The sequence below is a fragment of the Anticarsia gemmatalis genome, chromosome 16 (genome assembly GCF_050436995.1).
Source record: "Anticarsia gemmatalis isolate Benzon Research Colony breed Stoneville strain chromosome 16, ilAntGemm2 primary, whole genome shotgun sequence".
NCBI classification, from domain to species: domain Eukaryota; kingdom Metazoa; phylum Arthropoda; class Insecta; order Lepidoptera; family Erebidae; genus Anticarsia; species Anticarsia gemmatalis.
This window is the reverse complement of record NC_134760.1, coordinates 4,427,327-4,439,334: the sequence shown is the minus strand read 5'-3', so window position 1 is coordinate 4,439,334 and position 12,008 is coordinate 4,427,327. Positions and strand designations below refer to the sequence as shown.

The following is a 12,008-nucleotide window of genomic DNA, read 5'->3' as shown; positions in this document are numbered from 1 at the left end:
TCTGGTGGAACACCAATAACAGGGGAAATTAGAATTAGGCCTGAACTTAGAATAACTCCAAAATCATTTTGTAATATTTAAATTAATTGTTTTTATAATGTTTACTTCGTCATATGGCTTTAAATTCAGGCACCTTATAGCCAACTAAGATACTTTGCACCAAAACACCATTTCCTGTTTGACAATGTACTGCTTCATAGATCCTAGAACCAGTGACTCTTCCCTGACACATGGAATGCCACAGCTTTGAATCTGCTTGATCTTTTGTAGCTTCAGCCACACTGTCAATCACCTTTTCACTTTGAGCATCTTGACAGAACTGATTAAAATCCCTATAGCTATGGTCTTGCTGCTGGTGTATATACTGGAGCATTAAATTAAATATGCTGTAGTCATTTAAAGTAGGCTGATGTTTACCACAATAATTCAGGATTAGTCCTGAGTCTATTTTACGCTTCTCACATTCTTCAGAAAATATGGACAAAGTAATGCATAAGTAAGTAGGTATGTTTTCGTGCATATATTCCAAAAGCATTAAGTAATTTACTATGGGCAGGTTCCACTATCAGCAACTTGGAGTTCTTCAGATACTTTCATGATTTATAAATAACGGAGAACGGAAAATAATAACTTATAAAACAATTAATGTATTTGTAAGCAAACAATAATACGATAGACGTGCCAGGTTGACAAGACACTGACATTTATATATTGTTTTTTTCTAAATGATGTGACTTGTGAGGCAAAGGCATTATGCTATTCCGCCGTATATGTGACGTCATTTGGCACTTACGCCTGTTTAGAATGAAACAATTTTCAAAGTGAAAATCATGAATGAAAATAACTAAATATCACAAAAATAAAAAATATGGGTCCCTTTATTTCACATCTAGTTTAGAATAAAATGATAATATATGTTACTTAAAAAAATGAAATGTTGTCAATTATGAAGGGTAGAAAGAACACAACAAATAAAAGACATTTTCCTGACAATTTTACTTTTTAAGTAAATTTGGCTGGAATAGGTAACTCGGTCATCGTTAATGTTTTGTTTCACCTTTCTGGAAATGATTAGTCATCATATTTCGGAAAGATACGGACTTACAATATACTTACAAATGCTTATATATAAGACTTTTTCTATTTTATTATAAGTCACCCAAATCATGTAATTAACCATCTCCTTACTTTATAAATTATACTTATTATTAACAAGGTATATATTGCTGCTAAATAAAATAGAACAGCAAACATGATTGTTTTGAAGTGAGCAATCATAACAAATACTGGTATTTCCCAGCGTTGCGTGCTTCTCAAACGTAAGAGATGTTTTCAATAATTATTGAATTAACCATATTACTTCATATTAGTTACCTACTTATGTAATGCCACTTAATATTAATATATTTAATAAATATAAATACCAACCCGCAGTTGGCCAGCGCGGTGGACTCATGGTCTAACCCCTCCCCCTCGTTTGTGAGGAGACCTTTGACCTGCAGTGGGACAGTAAAGGGAAAAATAAATAAATAAAAATATATAAATAATAAAATAATAAATGTAAATATCATTGGACAACTCACATATATTATAGTCATTTGCTTTCAAACTAAGCAGAGCTTGTATATAGTAACCAAATAACTGATAAACTTATTCATATACTTTTCATTACATATTTCTATAGACACATTAACAACCCGGCTCAGAATAGACACTCGTGCTCATCATACAAAAAAATTGTCCCGGGTGGGATTTGAACCTACCACACGCGGTTCTAGCGGCGAGATGTATATCCTATTAAACTTTATTGATTAAATTTGCTATGAGTGCCTTTAAAGCCTTACAGCAACGATATAAACCCTAAGCTAACAATACACACATATTATAATGTTTGTATGTATGTATGTATGTGTAAGCCATTGTATACAAGTGTTATGTAATTACAACATTAGGTACTTACTTGTGGTTTGTGGGGCTAACAAAGACTATTGTTAATTAATTTACTTGGTTTCTGTATGTCGAATGTGTGACACTGATTGTCGTCATTCAACCTTTTTACAACACAAAAGACTTAAATACCGATTGAGTTGTGGTAAACTTTTAATTAGGTATTTTATAATAAAAATGATTGCATTTTAAATATAGTTACTTTCTGCATTTTCTTTATATTTATCCAACACATATTATTGCGATCTGTTATTTATAATTATGAGGACACAATAATATCACTATTTTTTTATTCTGATCGATCTAAGTTATAAAAATAACTACCGATCAGAAATAACTTGCGGGATCGTCATCAGGTTACCATCTTCATTTATATATGAAGATATTATAAAGATTCTATCGTCTCGTAAAAGAGTTTTGTAACGAACAAATGAAAGCCGAATATCAGGCAAAGATTAGAGCCCGGTTTCTGAGAACATTCAGTGGTAGTTAATCCATTCAATAGCGTTTTTTTTATATGCATTTAATTTATTGAATAGATAAACTATCGCTAAATGTACCTCAGAAACCAGGGGTAAGTAAGGCAGTGCAGTGTTGTTGTGACCGCGACGTCCATGAATCGTTACTTAGAATAAGCAAGCGATTGCTTAATGTTGGTTATAGACAGATCGTTCACTACAACTGCTAAAAGCACGTCAAGTTTCCGTTTATGTATATTGCAATAGGTTTTACCAGTGCCCACTAAAGTATGGGTGGGGCCTAATACTTAGAAAATAGCTGTCTTTAAATTAAATAGTAGAGTATTGACCATTTTCCTATGAATCAAATTATTCAGTCGAATTTTATTTAGTTTCGAGGATTGTTACTTCTTTTTTAATATATCTTACTAGCTGATCCGCGTCACTTCGCTTGCGTCACATAGGAGAGACTGGGTCAAAATTTTCCCCATTTTTGTAACATTTTTCACTGGTCCTCTGCTCCTATTGGTTGTAGCGTAATGATATATAGCCTATAGCCTACCTCAATAAATGGACTATCTAACATTGAAAGAATTTTTCAAATCAGACCAGTAGTTCCTGAGATTAGCGCGTTTAAACAAACAAACAATCAAACAAACAAACTCTTCATCTTTATAATATTAGTATTGATCATAAACATAATTTATAGAGAAAACAGTAACACCGCTGTAAATTCGTTTGAGACAGTACTGTTTGTTCTTATAATGTAACGTAAAAGAACTAGTGGTCCGCAGTAGTGAAGATATGGCCGGCCCGCGAATGATTTAAAAAGAATAAATTTCCAGGATGATTATTACACTTTATTTTTAATATACTGACATGCTAACAAGAATAATATAAAAGTTGTCCCGGACTAAGAAAAGGTTGGGAACCTGCAGTAACAAAACGGAGAAAGCCACTGACAAAAGTTTAAACTTACAATAATTTGTACAAAATTTTCATACAATTTTCCCAAAATAATGTTATTTAATGACTAATATTTACATATTCACCAATATGTTTTTTTTATGCCACACCATTTCATTATTCACCAATCACTTTAAAATACATGTTTCAGTTAACTTCCTTGTAATAAATAAGGAAATTTGTTTTTCCTACTCAATTTACTTAATTAATTTATTTAAAAACTGGCGGAACATGGCTCCTGTACTTCCCCCGAGGGTTAGGTAGAGGCGTGAATATCAACAAGCACTTACACAATAAGAAGTAAAACTGAACTTTGCTGAACAAATTGAAATCGCACTACTCAATATGATCTATACTTAATATGAGCTAGTTTCAGTCCGCGACTGCGTCCGCGTGTTAACATTTCCCGGGATGAAAATGTATCGTATATACGTTTCGTTACAAACTCATCAAAATCAGTTTTGCCGTGTATGAGTAACAAATGCTATGCAAACTTTTGCATTTTAAATATTATATGCACAAAGTACATTTACCGCACACCTTATACCTAACAAGGCGGAGACTAAAGAACAACAATTTTGGCGACTTCTATTGCTTTAACGATCCTATCTGTCATATATTGATCTTCGGTTACAAGTACTAAATATTAATTACTTACTTGCTAATCATATTCCAGCCAGACATGAGCTCAGACATACAACCTTTTTAACCGAAGTTGATTGTCCTTTTATTAGATAAAATAAAAACAATCAGATAAGCTTTAATGGCGGTCAACATTTTTCTTCGAAACTGCCGAAATTGTTGGTGCAATATTTAAATAACTGTGTGTACGTGCTACTACTCGGGTACACAATGCGTACAATCATAAAACGAATATACATACAAAGCTAACGCACGAATTAACATAATAATGTAAGTACAAAGACGGCAAGAATGTTTTTGCTTAACGTTCAACAAAAACATGAAACAAATAGCTAGCTTATATTTATATTTAGCTTACGCTATTTTTACACGAAGTGTGATAGGAACAAAGTTTAAAGAAAGGACATTATCTATATTTAAATCAAGTTTTGAAATAATAAAATCTGTATTTTTATAAGAGCACAAGGTACAGTTTAATCTTACTACAGGCAACTTAACGAAGGAATTATAGAACTCTACAGAGTCAAAAACAAATATTCATCAAATCAAAAAGTTAAGAAAAGCTTTCTATATTGAATACAAATTATGTATTACACTACTAATTTAAAATGTTTTGTAGTACCAATATTTTGTGTATGCCCAATGTTGAAATGTTTTACGGGAAACATACAATGGAAACACATCCTTATCCTTGCTGAGTCAGTACACTCGGTAATAAAGCAAACGATTCACGTTTTGGAAACACCCTATAGTTTATACTATAGTATGTATGTATCATCATAGCGAGACAAAATGTTCCTTCCTTTTACGTCTAAGAACAATATTAATTGACAACACTGCAAACAATAGACATTAATCACCGGAAAATAAGCTTTTATATAGAAAATACAATGTATTTTTTTCCATACTCTATAACATAACGAAATATTAAAATTCTGAGTAAAAATTACTAAACTACTTGTCTAGGAATTTCTTGAGAAGTTTGACATAAGTCAATAGTGCTGTGAAAGATGCATATCAATGAAATCTGAATCATACTTTGGGAACTACCAATGAATAAAAAAACATTATCCCAAAGTATTTGGCAACGTGCCAAGGTGAACACAACACATGTGTACTGCACTTTCACCAGGATTTTATTATCATTACTCATAATCGTGTGTGTCAGAATATCCAAGAAATTATTTTGAAACGTCATAAACACACGGAACTTCTATTTAATCATTGGAAATAGTTACGTATTAATATCTTAGTCATAAGTGACGTTTCATGTGTCGATAATTTTCCACTACCCGTCATGGAAATAATACCCGTTTCCAGTTTGTAGGTATATATTTTTCTTTTTGCTGCATACACAAGCAAACTATACGAGCGGCGATTTCCTACCACTATCGACTACCAACAACAACATTTGTATGAAAATCCGACCAACGCCTCTACTGGTCGCCGCCGCGCCGTAGGAACTATTACCTAGTCTAACTCAAGATAGTCGATAGCACCAACTGCAGATAACCACCGACCACATACCAACTATAGTACATACATTATATGTAATAAATACTGTTGAATGTTGATAAATTCTAAATCAATATTATTTTGAATGTTGTAACAAATACAACGAATAAAATAGATTTCTTTACTTTGTAGGGTTATTTTTACTATCTATTGTATTCAAAACTATTGCTAGAAACCCTTGAAACCGTTTGACTTAAGTTCGCATACGCTTGACATGACGACAACGTAATCGGATAACAAATGTTGAATACTTAGCATAATACATCGCTATGACTAGAGGCCTTGCCTTCTTTACCTCAAGGAATTTTGTTCTGAACTTTAAGCGATTTAGAATGAAATTATCATTTCAATACATCTATACTAACATTGGTTACTCTACATTCTAATATTTAGACCAAGACTCATATTAATCTTTTACTTCGCAATCCTGAACTGAACATAGCAAACATATAACCTCTTTAAAAATTAAATATGAGTGTATGGTCTAACAACGAATTTAAAACGAGCCTTATACAAAGTGGGTCACAAATTCACAATGACAATTCGTACCTTTTTAGTTTAAATTAATCCAATAATAATTATAATCCGTAGACTATCGAGTGTTATGACGTCACAATTGCAATAAACCTTGACTGTATAGAGACGTTAGTTTTGCCTGACTTTCGTCACGAAACACATCTATACTAATATTATAAAGCTGAGGAGTTTGTTTGTTTGTTTGTTTGATTGATTGATTGCTTGATTGTTTGTTTGTTTGAACGCGCTAATCTCAGGAACTACTGATCCGATTTGAAAAATTATTTCAGAGTTAGATAGCCCATTTATCAAGAAATGCTATAGGCTATCTATAGCTCTATCATCACGCTACGACCAATAGGAGCAGAGTAGCAACGAAAAATATTACATAACGGGGGGAATTATGACCTATTCTCTCTTATGAGACGCAAGCGAAGTTGCGCGGGTCAGCTAGTCTATTCTATGCGATCGCGACGGTATGAATCAGCGGCAATCCCAAGTCGCACGCGACCGGTTCCGTACGCGTGACACACATAATAAACATCTTGATTTTGTATAACAAGTCTGTTTTATTGACTTTACTTGATAGCAGCCGGTAATGGATTAGAGATTCAAGTTAGTCGATACTAGGTAGTGAGTACGAAAAGTGAATCACCGACTTCCGTAATAGACTGTGTTGCCGCATACCCTTTAAAAATGTAGAGCATAAAGGACCTAAATATTTATCCAATCAAAATATAATAAATAAAGTGAGCTTTTGTCTATAAATCTTGTGATATCGTCAAGTATATAAAACTAACCAATAGAATAAAAATCATACAGATTTATTGTTTGGTATTCATTAGAATGTAGAACTAATCAAACATATTTTCACTAAGACTTTGATATCTCTAAATGATTAATTTTCTAATTCTTGTTAATGTTGCGGTTTATTTCTTTGATCTGCGTATTAAAAACACTTTTAATGTATAATAGAATACGGGAATTAACGCGAAACGCATTTTACCTTAAAATGCCTAACGTTTCGGCGCAGGTTGCACTCGCCGTGGTCCCAGGCAGACTGCCTGGGACCACGGCGAGTGCAACCTGCGCCGAAACGTTAGGCATTTTAAGGTAAAATGCGTTTCGCGTTAATTCCCGTATTCTATTATACATTAAACATGCAACGCGAGAGTTTAAAAGTTATAAAAACACTTTTGGTATAAAAAATTGGCGCCACGGCAACGGTGCTCATTCTACAATCGGCAGATATGAATAACAATCAAATTATTCCTAGAAGACAATTTACTGTGACTAAGTAGTCAATTATAGTGAAACAGATTCTATTTGGGTTTGTATAGAATAATAAAAAAATTTATGGAAAACCACTTCCTTATGGATATAACATAATTACACGATTTTACAAAGATACAACTTTGTTTCTAAAGAAGTATGTTACCGACGGCGACATTGTTCTGCACAAAATGCGTATGACACAGACAATGCTTGAAATATCCAAGAAACAGAATCAATAAACAAATATTTAGTTTACCCTAGAAAAATATCAAACGTTGAATTCAACAAATTTGGAAAATCGCTTACAACTCGATACTTTATCGCGGAAGTTGTCGTATTTTTTTTTACAGAAACAATCATGCTAGCTAATGACGAAAGATTAAAAAGCTCTTAAACAAAGAACTACAAGAATTAATTAAATTTTAAATAAAAATATCCCTAATTTTGACCCTTATCACTTATCAAAACCGCTAACCACAATTAAACAAAATCAGTAACGATACGGCCACAGTTAGCCGAATTTTACGTCAAACCTTTATAATACGTCACTCACGTGTACAGTAATTATAACAGAAACGTTTTACTAGAGTTACAAGTTACCCGTATCTTTACAATTTGACGTACAACTCGCGTGATACTGATAACATTTGTGGATTGAGGCAAAAGCACGTGCCGCTACTATTAGTGTCCGTAGTAGTAGTAGTATCCGGGGGAAGAATTTATCTAAATTTATTAGTTTACATTGTTACTAATGAATTACGTTAACGGAAAAGTAAAAATTTGCCGATTCTATCTCAACGCACTGTATGTGTTTCATAAGTAATTATTATGATAAGAATAAAAACTACCACTTTTAACATTCCTCGTCATCAAGAGACGTTTCGTCTCCGGATATATTATTTTCATGAAAACGAACTTTAATAAGCATACAATTTCGGAACAACATTTCTGGTAAATATTGCTTTAATGCTTTGTTTGGAATCCTTTATCCGATAATATTACGGGATATAATTTGTAAAACTATTTTAAATTGACCTTGTTATGATATTAAATTTACAAGCTAAGAAATAAATAAATATTTACCTGCATACGCTTCAAAAATATCGGTTTAATTGAAATACCTATATATTTTTATGGAAAAGTCTAGATCAAAAAGTTAATGATTGGAATGACTTCGTTTACCCTATATTGTTATCTAATTTTGTGGCAAAACATCCTGTTTTAATGTTTCACTGCTAACCTACATTGTAAGCTGAATTATTGGAACTTAATTCCCGTAAATTTAGCACTTAATTTTTGATTGCATTTACAAGAAATCAGGAATATAAACAAGAGTCTATTGATTCGCTAACTTTTGGCTTCAGGATATTTAACATAATAATATGATAAATCGCAATACGTTGAACATGATAGTATACCATACCTACTCATAAATTATAAATATTATAATTATTGCCTTACTCAAACCAAACTAGTCGACTTACGATTTCAAATATCGCGACTTGTACACATAATATCCACCTATAAATAGACGGGCCTTTATTCAAAGGTTTACGAAACCTAATTTTACAAACGATAAATTTATTATTTACTTAACTTTTAATTTATTTGTTTTACAGAAACCAGCGGGAACATCTTAGGAGCGAGTGAATGGAACACGGGCTACTCGTCGACGACAGCCATGTACCCTACGTATGGCCCTCTACAGGCGCCGTACTACAAGCCAGATCCTACCATACACTTACCCGCAGGTAAATATCGTTTAAAGTCCTTTTCACATATTTTTTGTAGACCTAAGTTGCTAGTGGCGCCGCCCTGCGGTCAAAATATGAACCTATTTAAACATATCTCAATTTCGAGAGTTAATTTGTCATTTGTAATTTATTATACCGTAACATTATAGGTAATTGTAATTATTGTGTGGTATTTTAGTATACACATAAAACTTTCCTCGTTCTTTCAATTATTCTGATTAAATATTGTAGACGTTTATAAGCATTATTCCTAATGATGAGTTAAAACTCTTATACTTAGATGTTTTATATCTAACTTGTATAAACTTTGTTGCTCTAAATATTTCCTTAAAGTTAACCTTTGAGACTCCGCACGGCAATAACATATTGAAATTGTAAATTGCAATAATGCAACAGTCGTGACTTGGCTGTGTATAAACATACGCCTCGTCCCTTCTTCGTTTGATATCAATAAATGAGACATGCAACTAAGTAACACGAAGATTGTTCTGAAGGTACTTATTAATAAAAATTTTAAGCATTATCATCGAAACGATTTTCATATCTATACTAATATTAAAAAGCTGAAGAGTTTGTTTGAACGCGCTAATCTCAGGAAATACTGGTCCTAGATAGCCCATTTATCGAGGAAGACTCTAGGCTATATATCATATATACGCTACGACCAATAGGAGCAAAGTACCAGTAAAAAATGTTACAAAAACGGAGAAAATTGGGACCTATTCTCTCTTATGTGACGCAAGCGAAGTTGCGCGTGTCAGCTAGTTTTAAATAAAGGGCCTAAATATTGCTAAAACATCAGTATATTTAACTGTTATTTTTCTAATAAGGCAACAATTTGCGTCACATACATGTTGATAAACGAATTTCCTCCATTCATAACCGTAACCACGGTAATGGAGCGGTTGACCACATTATAGAAGCCGAATACATACCTATAATCCTCATTATTATATAAATGTTATGACCTGACCCAGCATAATCTATTAGGCAAATAAATAAATATCGATAAGTGGGCGTAGCTAACAAATAATGTTTCATTTACGTATAGACCTAGTTATATTTATAAAAAATGCTAGTTATAAAACGTGTTGTTTAAAGTACTTTCTTTACTTCTCTTCTGAGTTCTGACCAAACTTTCAGTTGGCATAATATGTTCTACCCTCTCTTAATAATCAGCATTATGTGGGGTACGTTATTTACAAATATGTGTATGTATAATTGATATCCTATCCTTTTACATGTACCTACCTAATTATATGGGTAGGTAAATATGTGGTGGGTAAAGAACATAATATTATATTAGCTACAAGTCACTCGTTTACTTACATTTCATTGTATTTAATTACTCATAGGGAAAATAAAATAAAATATTACAATTCAACTTAAAGGATCACGTCATATTTACTTGTTTAAAGTCAATTTTCTACATTTTAAATGACAATTAACTCTAAATCATTATTATTAGTGGTGGAATATTGTGTTTTTCATTAATTCAACATTTAAAACAGATATTTGATATTTTTTTAAATCACTTCAATGAAAGTACCTTTATTAATTGTCTTTTTTCTTCTCTCCCACAGTTCCCTTGTCTGAAATTCCTCTGAGTCACACAGACTACAGCGGCTTCCAGCCAAGTACGACGGGTTTCGTGAAAGGCAGTCCGAGCGGTACCGGCTCTTCCCTCACAGACCTCAACTCGTCGACACCGATGACGCCGCAGCGCTACGACCCTAATTACTACAACTGGTCGTCCAACACCTACAACTATAATAACTATCAGTACAACAATATCAACAACAATCCTGCCTGTTTACAATCCCACGCGCCCTACATCAACCCCAACCCTCAAATGATCCTTCCAAACCTATACTCAACAGTCAATCAGAACCAAATACACGTACACCTTCACAGCAGCTCGAGTGACAAACACAATCTAGAAGCGCAATGTTTCCCTGGCGAAATCAAAATTAGCGACATCGATGGTGGTATCTCAATTACTACTGAGTTGCAAGCGTCAGGGGAAGCAAGCGCTCTAGGTCAATCTTGTGAGACGAATGATGAAGTCAAACACGGACTCTACGGCACGGGAAACCAAGAAGTGTGGAGACCATATTGACATTATTTTCTACCTTATCAACAAAAACATTCCACTGTACATATTGTGATATAATCTATGTTATAAATAATACTTGATAATGTATAGAAATAAATTCAAACTAAATTAATGTTAAACATTAATTAGACGTTAATTGTTAAATATATTGAATAAGTAATAAAATATTAAATTAAAATGATTAAATATATATTGCGTGCTATTAATTTTTTATACCCCTCAATAAAATAAAGACTCAACTCAATAGAAAGCTTTTATACCAAACTAAATTGTACCTGCTTCTTGTAGCGACATCTAGGTACCAAAAGAAAATGAAGTTGTAGATTTGGGAATAATACACTCTGCCCATTCGAAAAGCTTTAATTTTCAGCTATCAGACGGCAGATTAAGTATTATGTTGCAGTCGTATAACGATATAAAATAATCAGTTAAAAACTGATTGCCTAAAGCTTAGAAAGATACCTATCTAAGACATTTAAAATAAATCACCTTGATATATACTACCTAGTTTCACTGCTATTGTTTACCTATCAATTAACTTAACAAATTTAATTCAATAATGATAAATACTTTCTATTGCCTAGCCGGCTTTGATAAGGATGTAAAACTACTTGGAAATATAATATATAATGTTATGCAGTATGTAGTAACTTCACTACTTTCATTGTTAAGTCGCTGAAAATGGTAAACTGTGTTGTGTGCTTCCGAATTCAAAAATGAGAAGATCAATAAAGTAGGTGGAATAAACAATTTTAAAGGTTAACGCTAATTACCAGCAATAACAACCTCTACTGTAAAAACCGGTAATCAAAAAACCGT

General features: G+C 32.8%; 1 protein-coding gene across 1 annotated transcript in view; it reads left to right on the top strand.

The window, feature by feature from the left end:
• LOC142979476 (uncharacterized) overlaps positions 1–11,370 on the top strand; it is a 53,299-nt gene extending 41,929 nt beyond the window's left edge. The window contains exons 5-6 of the mRNA XM_076124394.1: positions 8,939–9,070; positions 10,657–11,370. Of these exons, the coding sequence (XP_075980509.1) occupies positions 8,939–9,070; positions 10,657–11,192 (668 nt within the window). The 3' untranslated portion in view covers positions 11,193–11,370. The remainder of the gene's footprint in view (positions 1–8,938; positions 9,071–10,656) is intronic.
• The last annotated feature ends 638 nt before the right edge of the window (positions 11,371–12,008 follow it).